General features: G+C 35.5%; 1 protein-coding gene across 1 annotated transcript in view; it reads right to left on the bottom strand.

Annotated features, from left to right (window-relative positions):
- SNX3 (sorting nexin 3) overlaps positions 1-20,292 on the bottom strand; it is a 35,287-nt gene extending 14,995 nt beyond the window's left edge. Inside the window, exon 1 of the mRNA XM_023503150.2 lies at positions 20,001-20,292. Within this exon, the coding sequence (XP_023358918.2) occupies positions 20,001-20,162 (162 nt within the window). The 5' untranslated portion in view covers positions 20,163-20,292. The remainder of the gene's footprint in view (positions 1-20,000) is intronic.
- Positions 20,293-21,546: the final 1,254 nt, after the last annotated feature.

The following is a 21,546-nucleotide window of genomic DNA, read 5'->3' as shown; positions in this document are numbered from 1 at the left end:
TGAAAAATTATTCATGCATATGATTTAAAAATAAAAAGCTTTAATAAACAAGTGTTATCTTTTCATCAGAGAATGAAATACAGAAAAAGGTAGTGGAGGACATTAGATAACAAGAAAAAAGGGATGAGGGAGCTCATGGCAAATGACCTCTTTTTTCTGGCAATGTAAAATTTGAGGTCCTTTGATAAACAGTGGGGAGAAAAAATATTGGGAGAGTCTGACTGAGAGCAGACATCTGGAATAGCCACTATGCAACCATCTATTAGAGAACAGTAAAACTAAGAAGTCATGAGAGTTCAGTTGAAATAAGACGACATAAATCTATAATAAACTGTCAGCCCAAGACAATTCCAACAGACTACTGTAAACACACACTAGCCTCAAATTCTTAATACCCAAACTGATGAGAAATGAAAATCCAATACAGTTCACTTATAGAATGAACTTGAATTAAGAATAACCAGATAAATTACATTAAATATGATCGCCTGCATGTTTTAGATCTACAAATTAACAGCAATGCCACAACAGAAAAGATTAGATCTGTTAGCCTGATGGTACTAGATTCCAAATAATTCTATGAAAAAAGTAAATTTTGCTATTTTTACTTTGCCCAAGAACTACTAAAAACATAGTTTAAAAGCAACTACTAGTACCTTTTAAGTATCAAAGAGGTGTTTGTATTTATAATAGACAATAAATCAACACAATTTTAAAAAGCTTTTCAAAAGGTGCACTCAACCTTTCTTTTAATATGTACTTAAGGTAAAATAATGTGTTCTTGCTCAATTTTCAGCATTTCTAATTCTTTACTTCCAATTTTTTTTTCTCTTTCAGCTTCTCTTAAGTACTTAACCTCTCTTAAATGAGAGATAAAGGAACTGGAGCCATTCTAGCCACCCCTCTCTCATTTCTCATTCAAACCTTTTTCGCAAGTATATTTTTGTTTCTTGTTTGTAAACTTCACTAAGAAACTGCACTAATCAATGAATAGTTCAAATTGAGACTTAATTTAACAAGTATTTATCGAATGCCTGCTATATATATGTTAATATTTTGACATGCAAAAGTGGTGTAAAACATGATCTCTGCTATAAAGCTCATATTCTAATTCAGGAAACCCACACAAGAAATAAGGAGCAGATAGTTTAAAACATATAAAACTAAGTGTCAAAATATGATAGACAGCTTTAAGTAAGTAAAAATCACTGTTTTAGAAATGCATAAGGAATCAGAATTGGATTTATTTTTTTCTTATCAAACATGGAATGTGGGGCAGCTAGGCAGTAACTAACCTGCTCTGGAATCAGAAGGACTTGAGCTCAAATTCAGCCTGAGAGACTAAAAAGGTACTACCTGTATGACCCAGGGCAAGTCCCCAAATGCCTCATAAAAGAAAAACAAAGAAAACAAAGGGGAGAGGGTGGAGAGAAAATCTGGAACATAAAGTTTTGCAAGGGTCAATGTTGAAAAATTATTCGTGCATATGATTTGAAAATAAAAAGCTTTAATAAAACAAGTGTTATCTTTTCATCAGAGACTGAAATACAGAAAAAGATAGTGGAAGACATTAGATAACAAGAAAAAAGGCATGAGGGAGCTCATGGCAAATGACCTCTTTTTTCTGGCAAGGTAAAATTTGAGGTCCTTTGATAAACAGTGGGGAGAAAAAATATTGGGAGAGTCTGACTAAGAGTAGACTGAATGAATCTATGATGATTCATTTAAAATTTTTAAAGTAAAATGCGGCAGATTATTGGAATTATTATTATTATTATTATTATTATTTAGAATCTAGTACCATCAGGCTAACAGATCTAATCTTTTCTGTTGTGGCATTGCTGTTAATTTGTAGATCTAAAACATGCAGTCTTAGTCCAAACTTTATAACTTTTAAAATAAAATAGATCTAAGAACTTACTTTAATTGTTCTTAACATTTCAGAACAGACATACTAAATTTATCTTCCCTTATGTCTGTTTACTGAAATGTCCTATGAAAAAAACTATTAGATGTAAATGTATTACACATAGATGAAGTTTTTGAGAATCCTCATTTCTTTTCTTCCCAAAGAAATTCAAATAAAGCCAGTATTCTTTCCCTCAGCTAATAAGCCCACTTCAAATACTACAAAGATCATATGGTGGTAAGCTATGTGTGACTTGAGTCTAAACCTGATGGATAGGAAACAAGTATGAATATTTACTTTTCTTTCTTTGATCTTGTTATAAAATTTCTCTACTCTCTCCCTATCACCAATTTTATCCAGTAGTGAACAGGCAAAAAATCAATTGTCAGAGTTCAGTGATGTGACTGATAATGACCTGAGTTTAAAAGTTAAACTCTGTTTCACATTTTATCTTGTATAACAGTTAGCTATTATAAGCCATAAAAAACTTTCTCTTTCTTTTTCTTTAGTTCTTAAAAGTAATTTAAAATTATTTTGTTACAAAGAACATAATGGTGTATAGGGAGCAAAAGAAAAATATATTCAGTATATATTTGGATATATTAGGTAACTCAAGTGACATTTAAAAAGATATCAATAAAAATAAGAACTGTACAGTCTAAAGGCAGAGATAATAACCTTGGGCCATTTTCAGAGAGAATTGAAACAGATTTGGAGAAGGAATGAATTCCACTTTGAATCTAAGTATATATCCAATATAATCCTCACTCCAAAGGCGAGGAAAAAAAACTAATATTCTCAAATGTGGCTACAGGTTGGCTACATTATACACTACACAGATCAGTGTATTTCTATGTTTATTTTACACACATATACAATTTCAAGCACATACAGTGTTTTCTCTTAATTTCTTCAAGAAAATTGTTCTTTAAAAACTCTAAACTGGTCTTGGTTTTGCTGACAGAAAAAGAAATCTATGGATGCCTGAATGAGAGGCACTCTGCCCTCTTCTCCTACATGTACTCCAGTAAAACTCTGAAATTCACACTAGACCAAATGTTCAAGAATCCCAATAAGACATTACTAAATGATTTTTTTCAACTCAGAAATGCACAAAACCCCAGGAGCCCAAAGACAATGGGAAAGGGGACAACCAATAAAAACTAGTGCCCACAATCAGCTAACAAACAGTAGCCATCTTAGTATAACCAGAAATATTTGTGAACTATAAAGCTCTTTGTCTTAAGACATAGTGTGAGGATCCTCTTTAAAAAAAAAAAAGGGGGGGGTGGAAGGAGAGACTGTGGAAGTATACTTAACAAATATATATAACATGACAGTGGTCAAATCCATTCCTCCTCTCTCTCCCTCCACTGACACAGCTCAGGTCAAGCATGACAATGCCAGTAGCAGATCTTAGAGATCCTGGCAAAAGTGGCAGCAGCAACTTAGGAATTCTCAGTTCACAGAGAGTAAGGGGATTGTCAAGAAGTCAGAAAGAGATCAGAAAGAGGTCATTTTGATAGCAGTAGGTAAGGACCCTGTTCCTCTGCTCACATGGAGTCAGTCTCGAGTCACAGTTCCAGGGCAAAAGAGAATGCTGGCACTTCCCTAGAGCAGAGGCCAGGAGAGGAATGAGTACATCTCTCCTTAAACCATGCCACCTTGGAAGCATCAAAAACTTATAGCCCTTGCAGAACCAGTTCTGAAAATAGTAGCAAGAAAAACCTGAAATTGGGCCAGTGCCTCCTCCACCCTAAGAGCAAAGCCTACCACCAACAAGTCACAAGTCAACAAACAGGCTGGAAAAATAATCAAGCAACAACAAAAAAACTAATATTGTTCTCAGAAAAACCTGGAAAGACTTTCATGAGATGATGCAAAGTGATATGCAGAGTATACAAAATAATAGCACTACTATTGTAAGATGACCAGCTGTGAATGGCACACCTATTTTCAGCAATATAATGATCCAAGAAAACGCTTAAGGACTTACACTGAAAAAAATCTATCCATACCCAGAAAAAGAATTGATGGCGTCTGAGTTCAGACCGAAGCATACATTTTTTTAAAATTTATTTTTCTTGAGTGGTTTTTTTTGGTCTACAACACGACTATTATGTAAAAGTTTTGGATGACTACACATGTATAACCTATATTGAATTGTTTACATTCTCAATAGGGGTGGAGAGCAGGAATGGAGGATAAAGGATGGGACTCAAAATTTTAAAAATGAATGTTAAAAATTGTTTTCACATGTAACTGGAGAAAAATTAAATACCAAATAAATTTAGAAAAAAGAAGATTCTGAACATAAAAAGTTACTACAGTGATAGGGAAGATTAAGACAGAAGACAAGGATGTTAAAAACAGCTCAAACAAAGCTTCAAAGGGAGAAAAAAAGTGAACTGGAAACAAACCCAATAAGAATTCCTAGAAGAGCTCAAAAAAGATTCGAATAAGAGAGGCAAAAGAAAAACTGGGAAAAGAAATGAGACTGATGCAAAAAAAAAAAAAAAATTACGGAAAAGGAAGTCAATAGCTTGGTAAAAAGAGGTACAAAAAATAAAAATGAAAATAGCAACTAAAAAATACTTATTTTTTGATTGATCTACTGACCACAGTAGATCAAATAGTAAGAGGCATAAAAATCCAATTAAAAAAAAAAAAAAAACCCCGACTCCTTACAAAGTGCAACTAATTAAACAGGAAAAGATGAAAATTTTTTGAAGAAAAGAATTCCTTTAAAACCTAGAATTGGACAAGTGAAAGCCATTGACTCCATGAGACATCAAGAAACAATAAAACAAAGTGAAAGGAATGAAAAAAATAGAAAATAAGAAATATCTCATTTTGAAAAACAGATAAAGGACAAAGTTCAATAACTAGCTTCATATAGCTAACAAATACCTAACTTGAGATTTTAATTTAGGTCTTTCCAATTCCAAATCTAGTTAATTCGTAAGACAGAAAAACTGAGAGAAGTTGAGTAACACTGGGGAGACTTTAATCAGGATTTAATCAGATAAGGAATAACTAAGTTGTGGTATATTTTTGATTATGATAGAGTATTATTGTAGTATGAAAAATGACAAACAGGATGACCAGAAAAAATCTGGAAAAACTTAAGATGAACTAATTCAAAGTAAAGTGAGCAGAACCAAGAACTTTGTGCACAAAAATGGCAATATTGTATAATGATCAACTGTGAATGACTTAGCTATTCTAAGCACTATTAAGATAATTTCAAAGGACTTATGATAAAAATGCTTCTCCACCTCTAGAGAAAGAACTAATGGGGTCCTAATGCAGATCAAAGCACACTTGTTTTACTTTATTTTTCTTGGTAGTTTTTTTTTTTTTTTTTGGCAACATGGTTAATATAGAAAATGTTTTGCATGACTTCACATATATAATCTATATTAAATTCATTGCCTTCTCAAGGAGGAGGGAGTAGAAGGAGATGAGAGAAAATGGAATTCAAAATTACAAAAAACAAATATTAAAAATTTTATTTACATATAATTGAAAAAAAATAAGAAAATAAGTGTATGGTCTCTTAAATTCCTTAATAATTGGCCGAATACATGCTGATTCTCTGCTTGTCACTTTTTAAAGTATCATTCATCTGTATCTACTTCGATACCACTCAAGTAGATCCAAAAAAAAAATTTTAATGAGTAATATTTAATTTTAAATTAGCTTATATGACTTGAAATTTGATCCAATTAGAGATATTCCCCCACAGGAAGATGGGACAACTAAAATGACTGATGAATTTTTGAGTCCAGTGCCTCACACCAAAGGAATTCTACTACTCCAGTCCACAATTATTTAGATTAATTCATACTTAAAAGATACAATCTATGCATTTTAGGTCTGTGCAGTTGAAAAAGCTTTGACTCCCTAGGCTCTCCTGCATACTTTTTCCTACCAACCCAAGGCTTCACAGAGCTAGCCTGTAATTTGATAATTCTGGAGGGATTTTTTCCTCTAGAATCACTATGTATGTTTTTTGCTGCTCACTGATCAGAAAATATAGCTGAGAAAATGAGTGGACAGCAAAGCCAATTAGCTCATATAACATTCTATCCTTTTTGTATGCAAATATTAACACCAATGATATGTATGTGATGCTATCAATAAAAGTCTATAATTAGATTTGAGTATGGGGCTACATTCTTTTCTTCGCGTTTCTTTTAGAACCAGATCCATCACAGCAACATCCCTAAAATTAAAATGTGACTCAAAGATCTTCTTTAAACAAAATGCAAAGTCATGTCTATAAAGGAAAAAAGATCATGTGAATCAGATATCCTGATTTCTTCAAACACACAGGCCTTGTCCAAAATTATCACTGTAGACTTTGATACTTAAGATCACAAACTGGCTAAGTATAGTATGCATTTTCCCCCCTAAATATATGAAGTACAGAGAAACAGATAACTATTCCCATGATCTTGCTCAAAGTGAAAGCTGGAAGGTTCAAAGGTTTGCCAATAATACTGAACATTCTCTATTAAAATTTAACCTTGATTCAATGCTGGAAAATTATTTTTTATCATCAATTCACCATTAATTTATCCCCTCTCTCTCTGTTTCTCAAGAAAAACCTAGTATCTAATGTTATATTATATTATCGTTCTGTAAGAAACAAACATAAACAGCAGGATGATTTCGGAGAGGCCTAGGGAAACTTACATGAACTGATGCTAAATGAAATGAGCAGGACCAGGAGATCATTATACATGGCAACAACAAGATTATATGATGATCAATTCTGATAGACATGGCTCTCTTCAACAATGAGATGATTCAAATTAGTTTCAATTGCTCAGTGACGAAGAGAGTCATTTACACTCAGTGAAAGGCCTGTGGGTACTGAGTGTAGTTCACAACATAGCATTTTCACTCTTTTCGTTGTTGCTTGCTTGCATTTTATTATTCTTCTTTTTATTTTTTACTGGTTTGATTTTTCTTGTGAAGCACAATAATTGTATAAATATGTATGCATACATTGGATTTAACATATACTTCTACCATGTTTAACATATATTGGGCTATTTGCCATCTAGGGGAAGGCATGGGGGAAAGGAGGAAAAATTGGAACACAAGGTTTTCCAAGGGCTAATGTTAAAGAATTGTCCATGCATACGTTTTGAAAAATAAAAAGCTTTAATGAGAAAGAATTTTTAAAAGGAAAAAAGAAAAACCTAGTCTATCTCACAGCAGCAATAGACCTTAAACTTTTCATTAAAGAGGCTGTATTTTACAACACTGGTCAATATGATTCTATGTTTGTATTATTCTTTTGACAGTTATGTTTTCAACTTAGTAATTTAAGCATATTTAAGAAAATGTGGGATAGGACTTAAAGAATCAGGAGACCGGGGCTTAAGTCCCAAATCTGCCATTCACTAGACACTTGAGCAGAGACAAGTTGCAACTTCTCATTTTCAGTTTTCTTCACTTTTAAAATGGGAGCCAGACTATCACAGTAACATGATTGAGACCAAACTAAAAAATGTTCGTTAAACAAAATATAAACTCTCATAAATGTCTACAAAAATAATGGAAAAAAGATCCTATAATACTTATGTTATTACATACTTCTCATGTGGGGTAATGAAAGGTCTTTGTAAACTATAAAACATTATATAAATATTAATTATTATTACCCACATAAATGGTCATCAGAGTAGAGGTTCACAAATTTTTCGAAAATGAAAATTGACCTTTGGCTTCCCTCTGCTGTTTTTCATTTCATGGTGCTAAGCTAATCAGTACTTTCTGGCAATCCCACAGTGAACTTGACTTCCTAAAGCGTGAAGAGCTAGATAAACACTCTCTAGCTATGGGTTAAAAGGAAAGATAATATTGGGGAGAGAAAGGTAATAAATTTTGTGATCTGAAAGGAAAAAAAAGGGGGCAAAGAATTAGAATCAATGGAAATTGAGAACAGAACAATAGATTACCCCTCACCTTCACTACCAACCAGCCCATTTCTAAGAATGGATCTTTTTGATATCATTGTTTCAGTGAAGAAGTAAATCTTTCCATTGACCTTTGGGTGATCTCCAAAATTGATTCTTCAGAATTTATGGCATTTGATGATTTGCAACTATATTAACAGCTCTAGAAGACAAGGAATAAGGAAACAATTCATTAAATACACAAACATTCATAGAGGCACCTTTTGTTGTTGTAAAGTGGAACTCTTAAAAGGATGCACATCAATTAAGGAATGGCAGAATAATGTTGATTCTTCAGAGTTTGTGACATTCTATGATTTCATATATCATCCAATATCCTTCCTACTCAGACGCCTCAAGCTGCAGTGTAAGCTCCCAACCTCTCCCCTTCTATATTGGGTCCTAAGGGAATATATAATCTAAATCTACTTCCAAATACTCATAAAAGCAAATGCCACTAGTAACACATCGTTTCCTGTTCCCCCAGCAAATACACCTCCTCCCTTCTTCATATTGCCTCATAAGTGTGGCAGGTATATGGGAAAAGGTGGGCTCCATGCTCTGGCCTAGAACCTACCCAGCTTCTTTTCATTTAGGGTGGCATTAACTGAGGCAAAGAGAATGAGCAGGCGTGGAAGGAATGTGAATTGAATCATAGATCTCATTGTCCCCTATTGCTGTCAAGCATACTACCATCCTTCTAAATATCCAGATTCAAACCTTCAGTGTTATCCTCAATTCACTCATATCACATAACCAAACAATTGCCAAATCTTGTCATTTCTAGCTTCATGATCTTTCTTTAATTGGTCTCACTTTTCCACTCACATAACGCCTCTTACTGAAATACTCCAATATCTAATTGGTTTCTTTGCTTCAAATCTCTCCCTTCTCCAAGTCATCCTCCACATAAAGAAATGATTTTCCCAAAGCAGTTTTAACATGTCACCCTACTACCCAATAGACTCCAGTTGTTTCCTAATAATTCAAGAATCAAACATACTCTGATATTTAAAGTTCTTTCTAATCTAGCTCCTGCCTACCTTTCCAGCTTCTGTCTTAATATTTTTCACATATACAAAAATACAACTAAAATATCCAAACATGAAAAAGTAAATTATAGTATAATATCCTTGATTAAAAAAGAACAAAGTTCAGAAAAAGATTTGAATACATTTATAGCAAAAACTTTTCTATTAATTTAAAATTGAAAACAATTCCACTTTTGCCTGTTGTTTTTGCCACATGGTGAATACTTTACAGAAGCATCATTCTTACTGAAATGTCATTATGTATTATGACCTATTACTTGATCACTATATTTGGATTTTTCAATTAAAAAATGAAAATTAAAAATCTGAACACAATTTGAATGCTTGACTACATGATGATCAAAGGAAACAGTAACCAATAACCATTATTTATGTTTGCTCCATCCTCAAGACACACATCAAGATTTTTCAAAAATAAAAATATCTAATCACACTATACTCATTAAAAATATTACCAATTATATTTTTAATGAAAGTAAAAAGATGTTTTGGTACTATTAATTTCAAAATATTTAAGTTTTTATTTCATTTTCATCTCATTCTTTAAATTCTTTATATATCTTTTATATACTACCTGTTAGCACATCACAAAATTTGTAAGATATGTATGTACATACACTGGAGTACATATTAAATTTGTTTTTCTTTACCAAAAACCAAAACAAGTGAAATTTCATGTATTTCATATTCTTTGCACCTTTCAATCACTTGTATGATTGCAAAAAATGTGGTTTGTTGTAGAATGCAGTTTGAAAAAAAAAATTCATGTTCTCAAAGATTCAAAGATGCCCTTGATACATGTGTAAAATATTCTTCAAAGATTTTATAAAGGTAAAATAATAGGCATGAGTAAGACAGTACTTAAACACACACACACACACACACACACACACTGATTAGCCATTGATTATAACCCCAAATACAAATATAACCAAGAAATGCTCATAAAATTTACATGGCAAATTTAAAAATGTTTAGTGCATTCACAGCTAGGCATTCTGCTACCAACTATATTTAAATGACCAATTAAAAAAAACATGGAAGAAAAAGGGCAGTCAACAATATTTCATCATCATCTATCTGTAAATTTGCTGGTTCAGGATTCAAAAACATATGGTCCACGTCTTCAATAAGTACACAGTTTGGAAAGGTATGACATTTACATATTTCATATGTGGATTACATGCAGTGCATAAATGGACTTAGCTACAAATACAAGTCCATTTATGCACTGCATATAATTCACATAATACTTTATATATGTATCACATAATAACTATATATGTGTGTGTGTGTGTGTGTGTGTGTGTGTGTTTGTGTGTGTGATGATTCCATTTATAGCTACATAAAATAAAAAGTAGCAGCTAGGTGGCACAGTGGCTAGAATGGCAGGTCCGTAGTCAGGGAGACATTCATATTCCTTCAAATCTGGCCTCAGACACTGGCTCAGTTCTCAGACACACTTGTATGACGTTGGGCAAGTCCCTTAACTCTGCCTCAGTTCTGCATCTATAAAATGAGTTGGAGCAGGAAATGGCCAAACACTTTCTGTCAAGTAAATCCCAAATGGGGTACCAAAGACTAGGGCAGAAGTGAACAACAAAACTTTCACTTTATAAATGAATTAAGTAATTTGTCCCAAGATGGAAATGGAAAGGCAGGGATTCAAAACTAGGTCCTCTTAATTTCAAATCCTATGTTCTTTCTACTGGACATCATTGTTTACTTCATTGTTGAATGAAACATTACTTTAATAGACTATACTGTTTCCATAACTCTAAGCCACTTAAGAATGGAAAGATACTGATATTAAAAATAAAAAAAAAGATAAGAGGCAGCTAGATAGCAGCATGGATAGAGCACCGGTCCTGAGATCAGGAGGACCTAAGTTCAAATCTGAACTCAGACACTTTACACTTACTAGTTGTATAACCCTGAGCAAGTCACTCATATCCTCCCCCAAAAAAATCAAGTTTAAAAAAAAAAAGATAAGCCTTTACTTGGGATCAAAGAACTCTGTAATTTGAAAACTACATTACTTTACAAGATTAATAAATTGAATGGGTTACATTTTAAACATAAAGGAATGACTTTAATTATTATAGATACAATAAATAGACTGAGGGGGTTGATCCAGATAATCTCTATAAGCCCCTTTCACCATGTTATTCTAAGAATTATGGATGTACAAGATGATGGGAAAAAATAATGATGATTGTTGGAGGGGATGCGGGAAAACTGGGACATTGATGCATTGTTGGTGGAGTTGTGAACGAATACAACCATTCTGGAGAGTAGTTTGGAACTATGCTCAAAAAGTTATCAAATTGAGCATACCCTTTGATCCAGCAGTGTTACTACTGGGATTATATCCCAAAGAGATTATAAAGAAGGGAAAGGGACCTGTATGTGCACGAATGTTTGTGGCAGCCCTCTTTCTAGTGGCTAGAAACTGGAAATTGAATGGATGCCCATCAGTTGGAGAATGGCTGAATAAATTGTGGTATACGAATATTATGGAATATTATTGTTCTGTAAGAAATGACCAACAGGATGATTTCAGAAAGGCCTGGAGAGACTTACACGAACTGATGCTGAGTGAAATGAGCAGGACCAGGAGATCATTATATACTTCAACAACAATACTATATGATGACCAGTTCTGATAGACCTGGCCATCCTCAGCAATGAGATCAACCAAATCAGTTCCAATGGAGCAGTAATGAACTGAACCAGCTATGCCCAGAGAAAGAACTCTGGGTGATGACTAAAAACCATTACATTGAATTCCCAATCCCTATATTTATGCCCACATGCATTTTTGATTTCCTTCACAAGCTAATTGTACAATATTTCAGAGTCTGATTCTTTTTGTACAGCAATATAATGGTTTGGTCATGTATACTTATTGTGTATCTAATTTATATTTAATATATTTAACATCTACTGGTCATCCTGCCATCTGGGGGAGGGGGTGGGGGGTAAGAGGTGAAAAATTGGAACAAGAGGTTTGGCAATTGTTAATGCTGTAAAGTTACCCATGCATATAACCTGTAAATAAAAGGCTATTTAAAAAAAAAAAAAAGAATTATGGATGTATTTCAAGAGGCATTGGAGTTTTCTCCAACAGTGATTAGTTGTGTTTGCTATATCCTTCAGGTAATGGTAAATGTTAGTTTGGTATTCATATTCTCTTACCACATTGAGATGCTGTCAGACTGAACATCAAATTAAGTGAATTACCAGTTGAAACCTCTAGTCTTAATTAAAGCAACTCAGTTAACACACAATCTTAATCAAATAAGTATGTGTGTGTGATTTTTTTCCCCAGAAGTATAAAATCCTAGATAAATGAGGTATTGCGCTTAAGACTAAAACACAGGTCAAAAACGAGCAACAAAGAGTACTCATGTCAGATCCAACCTCAAATAATTATCAACAGTGCTGACATTACTGCTGTTCATGGAAAGCAACAACATGGGGCAGTATGGGTCTAAGTAAGAAATCCACTGCTGTCATTCTAGATCATCCACTACTTTACACCACTATCTAATACTCACCTATCACATTGACTGGCACTGTTCATATAAATGTGGACTTGAAGACAAAATCTGTAAAGCTTTTTAAAAGAGAATACTGAATATACATCTTTTATTAGTCGTTTTGTGTCACAATTCTGAACATTAATCATAATAATCTACTGATTTAGATGATGTGGAACATATAATCAGAGAATCTCAGTTGGAAGTTAGATGTCTTCAGTTCAATTCCCCAGCATACACAGTTAATACTTCATGTAATATACTGACATAATCTATCCGTTGCTTGAACATTTATAATAATCAGGATTCTGTCAACTTAGAGGATTGAGCAATACAATTTTGCATCAATATTTGTCATACCAAGTTCTTCCTTACACTAGGCATAAGAATCAATGAGGATTACTTATTAATCTCAAAGTACAAGTGTATATAGTGAATGAATGTTCTTTCCTGTGACTTATTTAAATTGATATACTTGTGATCCTTGGCAAGTCACTTAACCTGTTTCCCTCAGTTTTCCCAACTATAAAATGAGAATAACATCACCAATTTGCAAGATTGTTAAGAGCATCAAATGACATAGTATTTGTCATAGATGCTACATAAATTCTCCTTCCTTTCCTTTCAGAATAATTTATGCCCTTAGGAGATACAGGATGGTTCAATTGTTTCTCTTTATTGTCACAGACTCTCTTTCTAAGGTCTGATGCTTACACTTCTAATCTTTGATATTCTCTTATTATCATTCACCTGTCACTTATTTCAAGTTTCTTTTGACATAAGTGAGGTCACTTATGCCAGTGTAAGTAGAAGCTTGTAGTAACTATTTTTTAAAATTACTTCTGAGTAGTCCTGACTTATTCTTTGCCTTCTAAAAATGTACTTCAGCCTTTATCTTGATTTAAAGGGCTCAGGCACAAAAAGAAATGAAGATCTGCAGTGTGTTATAGTAACAGAAAGATCACTGACTTTGGTGAATTTCAAATGAGACCTGGTAGTTTCTGCTATAAAACAAACTAGTTATGCAACTCTGGACACAACTTGTGCTAAGTGTTCATTCATCTATGATGGATGAAATGATCTAAATCAACAGTTTCTTCACTTCTGGTGAAGAGTAAAGCTGTATAATCATAGTAGTTACAGTGGCTAAAGAAGTTAAGGAGCAGAATATGAGAAAGAGTAGATATAGCTGGTAACATGTCCCTCCAAAATGATAATTATATTTCCCCATTAGATTCTAAGCTACTTGAGAGTTGGGAGCATCTTCTGTCTCTTTTTGTAATCCCAGCACTTAGCACAGTCCCTGGCACATAGTAGGTGCTTAATAAATATTTACTGAATACCAATGTGTACTGAACTAGATTATCACTAGTGTTTCTTTCAGTTACAAATTCTATGATCCCACATAGGGTGAAATAATACAACTCGTTATCAGTAGAAATTTATTTGTTCAGTCATTTTTTAGTTTAGTCCAAATCTTCATGATCCCATTTAGCGTTTTCTTGGCAAAGATACTGGAGTGGTTTGTCATTTCCTTCTCCCACTCATTTTACAGAGGAGGAAACTGATATAAGTGACTTGCCCAGAATCACACAACTAGTAATTGTCTTAAGTCAGATTTGAAATGAACTCAAATCTTTCTGACTTTAGGTCCAGCATGCCAACCGCTGAACCACCTAGCTATGCCACAAGTTTTTTTTTACAAACTCTTAAAAATGCAATACATACTTCATAACCATAAGATGGTACATAAAAAACAAAAGTTATTAAAATATTAAGTTTTTCTTTGGGTTCTTTGAATTTCTAATTTCAATCCAACAAGTACTGGGTAGATGCAATGACCACTGAGATTATGTAGAACAAGAAAAAGAGGAGCCATTGCATGTCATTTCCTTCTTTTCAATTGAGTTAAATCGTTTCACCCAATAATTAATCTTCATGTTTGCCTACATTAGGACTTTTAAAGATGTACATGAGGGGCAGCTAGGTAGCATAGTAAAGAGAGCACCAGCCCTAGAATCAGGAGGACTTGAGTTCAAATGCAGTCTCAAGACACTGAGATTGACTATCTGTGTGACCTTGGGCAAGTCACTTAACCCCAATTGTCTCACCAAGAAAAAAAGAAAGACAGCTATGATGTCTTCCTTCTGTAGCTCCATAATTCCCTTTTGAAACTAAGTACAGGCTTATCAACAAATGAAATCAAGCAAATTTAATTGGTCCAACTGAACAACATGTCTCTTTTACTTGTTTAAAAAATTCAGGAAACAAATGTATTTCTAAAACTTAAGCTAACTGGGGCATTGTGACGCTTTTAATTACAAATAAATTTTTTTTAGGTCAAGGTACTAACTTCATAACAAATGTTAAATGGTAAAATTTCAACACAAGAATAGAAATTCTTAACTTGCCTAGCTACTTTGCTTTAAAATTACATGAACCAAAACAAGAGTGGCTATTATATTTCCTTCTCAGCCTTCTCCTTCAGAAGTCTAATTAATCCTAGGTTCTTTTGGCTTCCCCAAACCTTTAATCAGTCCTACCACTTTCCTTCAGACTTCACCAATAGTTTTAAATAATATTAGCACCATGGTGTCTTTTTTTCTTTTGGAAAAAAAGAAAAAGAAAAACATCATTTATTATATATGTATATAATTATAATTAATATTATAATTGTTATTATTCAGTGCTAGAATAATCCCCACTTCTTTTAGCCTGCATGTGTATGCACATATATAGCTGTTCTTTACAGCCCAGGTACAAGTTTAATAATATGCATAACCATATGCAATAACTGACCTTTTATAACACTTTAAAGTTTGCATATAAAAAAATAAAGTTTGCATATAAACTTTATATATATATATATATATATATATATTTTTTTTTTTTTTAATCTTTGCAAGTACAGTATTAAAAACATTACTGACCTTAGAGTGAAAGAATCTGGATTCAAACTCTGCTTCTTTCACTTTTTTTTCTCGGTGACCTTGGGCAAGTCTTTGACTTTAAAAAATGTTAGCACCATGATATTTTCAAAATCCAGAAATACCAAGCTTATTAGTTATGGTCTTAAAATGCTATCTTTGTGCTCAAAAATTAATGGAGAATGGGTAACATGCATCTTAATCTGCTATCATCCAGACAAAAGTACTCCAAAAAATTAGTCAAGTTTTATGAAATTTAACATTTTGTGATCCTATTCATTTTCCCCCTCTCGGTACTACTTCTGAATTTCTAGATTCTGTCATTTCTTAGCTTTAGTCTCAACCTGTAACTTCTTCAGAACTCAGGAGATCTTCTCTGTTTGAACATCCATCAGCCATGGGCCCCCCCTTCTTCCACTACAGAATTCCTTCTTAAACTTCCATTTTGGAGATGGGTCCCTAACTTGTGAAACTTCATTTCCTTTGAGGAAATGAAAACACTAATTCCTACTCCTGTCTAAAAACAAATCTCACCACTTCATAAATATTAGTTGACAATTACCATAAGTAGAATTTTTGTGACCAATTTCATTTGCAATCACTTTGATAAAAGTATTTTTTAGAAATACTATAAAAGTCCACATTTTACACTTAATCACAAGTCTCATTTAAAGTAAAGGCTTTTTTAAAAAGCTGGCTTAGATGGTGGAGCCAAAATGGCAAAGAAAAGGCTGTGAGCTTTCCCTCTCTGAACACCTTTAAATAATGTCATAAAAGAATTCCTGGAGCAGCAGAACCCACAAAAATCCAGGGTGAAATAATTTTCCAGTAGGCAAAGACAACTTAGAAAGGTCTGTCCCACCTAGGTGAAAGTGGAACACAATCCAGCACTGTCTGAAGATCAGGCCCCAGAAAACCAGGAGCAGGTCTTGGGAACCTGTGGCACTGGCAGTTAGCAGTGGTTGTTTCCAGAGCTCTCAATTCACAGATGGTAAGGAGGTCAAACAAGTTACCAGAAGGAGATTACAAGGTTCTCAGCTGATAAAAGATGCAAGACTCTGTTGCTTTGACTATAGTTGGACCTGGGTCACAGTTCCAGGGCAGAAAAAAATGCTTGTGATGGCTTGAAGACCAGAGTACAGTCCAGGAGAATAATGAATATACCTCCCCACTTACATCACACGACTTTGGAAGAAATAAAAACTTACAAGTCCCTACAAGTATCTCTGAAAACAGCTGTACAAAACCCCTGAAGCTTGGGACAGTGCACTGTCCACCCTGGAAGTAGAGTCCCACTTTAGCAAAGGGTTCAAAGTCAAAAAGTAGCCTGGGAAAAATGATCAAGCAGCAGCAGAAAATTTTGACCATAAAATATATTATGGTGACAAAGAAGATCAAAACACACACTCGGAAAATAACAAAATCAAAATTCCTATATTCAAAGCTTCCTAAAAAAAAAATGTGAATTAGTCTTAGGTCATGGGAGAGCTCAAAAAGGATTTTGAAAATCAACGAAGTGGGGTATTAGAAAAATTGGGAGAAAATCATGAAAAAAGTTGACAGTTCAGTAAAAAAGAAACAAAAAAATACTGAAGAAAATAACACCTTAAAAAACAGACTAGGAAAAATGGTAAAAGAAGTACAAAAAGTCATTGAGAAGATTGATCTAAAAAAAAAAAAAAAAAAAAAAAAGCAGAATGGGCTAAATGGAAAAGGAGGTAGAAAAGCACACTGAAAAAAAATAATTCCTTAAAAATTAGAACTGAGTAAATGGAAGCTATTAACTTTAAGACCAAACAAAACAAAACCACATGAATGAAAAAATACTAGAAAAACAAATGACCTGGAAACTAGATTCAGGAAAGATAATTTAAAAATTATTGGATTATCTGAAAGCCATAATCAAAAAAAAAAGTCTAAACATCATCTTTCAAGAAATTGTCAAGGAAAAATGCCATGATATTCTAGAACCAGAGAGTAAAAGAGAAATTGAAAGATTCTACCAATCAATTCCTGAAAGAGATTCCAAAATGAAAACTTCAAGCAATATTATAGCCAAATTCCAGAACTTCCAGGCCAAGGAGAAAATACTGCAAGCAGCCAGAAAGAAACAGTTCAAGAATAGTTAAGTCAAAACTAGAATACAAAATTTAGCAACTTCTACATTAAAGGATTGGAGGGCTTGGAATATGATGTTGCAGAAAGCAAAGGAGCTAGAATAACAACCCAAAATCACCTACCTAGCAAAAGTGAGTATCCTTGGGGGGAGAGGAAGAGGTGGGGAGGGGGGAAGAAAAGACATTCAAAAAAGACTTTCAAGTATTCATGATGAAAAAACCAGATTTGAATAGAAAGTTTGACTTTCAAATACAAGACTCAAGAGAAACATAAAAAGGTAAACAGGAAAAGAAATTATAAGGGACAATATAAAGTTGGGTTCCCTACAGAATTGAAAAAAGACCCAACCAACAACAACAACAAAAAAAAATTAAGATTCCACTTAGTACAAAAAGACAGCAAATACTTTGAAGAGAAGCATCCGTGTTAGAAAAGAGGAAGTAGAAGTAATTCATTCTGATTCATCTGGGAAGCAGGATATACTAGCTGTAGAAGCTCAGAAATAAGAATGCTGAGATCTGCTTTATCAGAAAAGGACAAACTCCTTGATGAATAGAGATAGTTGGGATAACTGTTAAATAAACGGCCACATAATGTTAAATTAACTGTCATGTATGAAATCAAAGAGAAAAACAAGGGTTCAATATACAAGACAATCCTTATAAAAGAACTTTTGTTATAGTAAGAAATTGGAAACAAAGTACCAACCCATCAATTTCAAACCAGTATACAAACATAATGATTATATATACATGGTAAAAAAAAAAAAATCTGGAGAAACAGGAAGATTTTTATGAACTGATGCAGAGCAAAATTAAGAACAAAAATAACATACATAATAAGTAAATGAAAAGACTGCTAAAATAAGGGCTAGATAACAAGTAATGAAATATACTTTCAGGGCAAAGAAGCAGGGGAACACAATGACCAGGGCTAAATATGTTACAACATTACTCGGAATGTTGTTTTTTTTTTTAGTTATAAGGAAGGATTTATTTTGGAAAGGGAAAAGGAAGTATCCTCCCTAGAAAAGACTGATGTAAATAAAAAACATCAATAAAACTTTTTAAGCCTATGTCAACATGTAGTATGGTACCTTCCATTTGAGGAAAATGTAGGTATAGTTATGGTGAGACTCCAGAAGTTCAATAAAACTCCTTCTATTTACAAGGCAACTAAAAAAACTGCACTGAGGGTCTCATTTTAAAAGAAAATTGGTTTTGGTGGGTAAAAATTTTACATTAATAAAAAACATTAAAATGGGAGTATGAAGTTCAAAGACAGCAGAAGCCATCTTCTTAAAACTTTTTAATATTATAACTTGTTTATTTTTTATGCAAAAAATAAACAAAATACTTGTTTATGCAAATTTTAGTTCATCCAAGTCGTAGTTTTAACAGCTGGATTAGTCGTATGCAATAAATTTTAAAAGATATTTACTTTAATACATGGGTAAATCCTTTAATCCTGAACTAGAGAGTGAAGCATATTCTCAATTAACATCTTTTAAATCATCTGAATTATTTATCCCCAAGAAATAGTAGTCAGTAAATTGAGTGTTTTTCTACTGATTCTTTTATTCAGTTCAGTGCATATCTTGAAATGAAAATAAGTCTGTATATATTATCTAAATAAGTAGATTTTCCTTAACACAGTTTCAGTTCCCGGATTGTGGGATATGTAGCTCTTAATCTAAGCTCCTAGCCATCATGGTGGCCAAGAATTAAAAGATCCCAGTCACTTCATTCCTTCGGTCTTCAACTCAAATCCAAATCAGCAGCACCAGTGGGTGAGCCTTAGCCTTCCTCTTTTTCTCTCTTAAATAAAAGTCATGAAATTGCTCCCTTCGGCTTGCTAGATTAAGATGGTGCGAACACTTCAAGGCCCTGACAGGGTGTACAGCAAATACACCAACTGCCGGAGAAGGGCCTGGAGCAGCCAGTTTGACAACTACAGGGAAGCAGGTCTCCAGGAAAAGAAAGCGGAGGTGGCTTCAAATGAAACCCCGCTCTTTCCCCATCGCACCCCAGTCCTGAGAAGCTGTGGATTTAAAAGACGTTTGTTTCTCCCCCTTCCCCCACCCCACCTTCTAAACCTAAAAGTCATCGCTTAGATAGGGCGCTCGCTCCGCGGGGGGAGTGAACCAGAGCCCTTCCTCCTCTCCCCCCCCCCCCCCCCGCCAGCGCGGGGGTCTCACGCCGATGTAGGCGCTATGACATCCTCCTTTCTCCTGCCGCCAAACATGCCCCTTCCGGGATGCCTCCCCCCGCCCCCATCCACGGGGGGCCTAAAGTCGACGACCCAGGCCAGGGACGGGAGGAGGAAAGGACAGCGGCCCCTCGGGTTCCTTCGCTCCCGCGCCGCCACGCCCCATTGCGGGCTAAGGGCCCAGTACGGGGGAGAGGAGCCTAACGAGAGGGGGGCGTCCGTTCAGGCCAAGGGGTGGGGGGCAGGGAGGTGGAGGACGGAGAAGGGCTCACCTTGACCCTGATTTCATAGGTGGTGAAGCGGCCTCGGCCGACCCCCACAGTCTGCGGGTTGCTCACGTCTATCTCGAGGAAGTTGCTGGGCGGCCCGTAGGCGTCATTCAGGTTCTGCGGTTTGGTGATCAGCCGCCGGGTGTCCGCTACGGTCTCCGCCATTTCGCCGCTGCTCCCTCCTCCTCCTCCTCCTCCCCCTCCTTGTCCTCCTCTTCCTCCTCCTCTAGCCGCCGCCGCCGCTGCTGCTGCTTCTTCAACCTCCACCTCCGCCGCCGCCGCCGCCGCCCACCCGGGGGAAACCGAGCTCGAGCCTCGCGCGTTCCCGCACACCGGCACGCACTCACGCACGCGCGCGCGCGCGTGCGTTCTTCCCTAACTGGCTCGCTCTCCCCTACCCTCGGGAACTTCGGGGAGGTTGCGGTCACCCTGCAGTGCGAAACCCTCCAGTGTCCCGAGGGGAAAACAGCTGCTTCGAGTGCGGGAAAACGCGAGCACCCGCAGAATAGCAGGAGGGAGGCCCCGGAGAATAGGGAGGGGAGGAAGGAGCTGCCCGAAGGGGCGGGAGTGTCTTCCAAGCGGGGAAAGGGAGACGCGAAAGGCACCATGGAACTTGTAGTCTTGCCGCTTCCTTCGGCCAGGGCTAGAAGCAACGTGCTTGTGGAGGAAGAGCGGGGGCCAGGTAAGACTACAATTCCCACAGTGCACAAGGAGAAGAGTACACACAATGGAGGGGTTTGGGCCAAGATTGTTCCAGGGCCCGCCCGTAGAGAAAATGGGGAAAAAAATGGGATGGGCTCCTCAGCCTGTTTCTCCTGTGTCAGCGATGCTGGGGCTGAGGTGGCTAGAACACCGGAAATGACAGTCACGAGAAAGGGGGACGTGGCGGGGGAAGGGTTAAGTGAACTAACTAGTGAAAATTGCAATGGTCTGAGACAAAACTCCACGCAAAAGCAAAGGAATGGGCAGCCAAAGCTGACGATTGCACCCCGCCCCACTGCTCTAACGAAACCCTGACAAAAGTCATCCCGGTCTTCCTTTGGTTTCTTTAATATTGCAAGCATCAGGAGAAAGCAGCTAAATTCTGCGGTAGATAGAATGCTGGGCCTGGAGTTAGGGAGAGCTGAGCTCAAATCCATCTGTAGACGCTCACTGGCTTAACTTTTGCCTCAGTTTCCTCAACTAAAAAATGGAGATAATAGACTGTTCCCCACCCATGTATAGACTATAGATATATATCCTTTATATATCATTAATGTATATTACAGATTTATGCATTGGGTACTATGATAGACTTAAATATTGACAACTTTGTTCAATTATTCATAATCGTTAATACACATCCCCAGGGATTTAGGGAATACATGTAGATAGTTAAATATATTCAAGCATATCTAGTATACTAATAGTATAATGACCAATGTAATATACTGTACCAAAAGAATAGACTTAGACCTATACATTAGACTTTGACACCCACTCAAGCAGGTAAGTATAAGATGATCAATAATATAGTCACTCCCAGATTCTTTTTCTTTATACTTCAAAT

Source organism: Sarcophilus harrisii, chromosome 4 (assembly GCF_902635505.1).
Source record: "Sarcophilus harrisii chromosome 4, mSarHar1.11, whole genome shotgun sequence".
Lineage (NCBI taxonomy): Eukaryota > Metazoa > Chordata > Mammalia > Dasyuromorphia > Dasyuridae > Sarcophilus > Sarcophilus harrisii.
The sequence above is the reverse complement of the archived record's forward strand: the minus strand, read 5'-3'. Positions and strand labels throughout refer to the sequence as shown.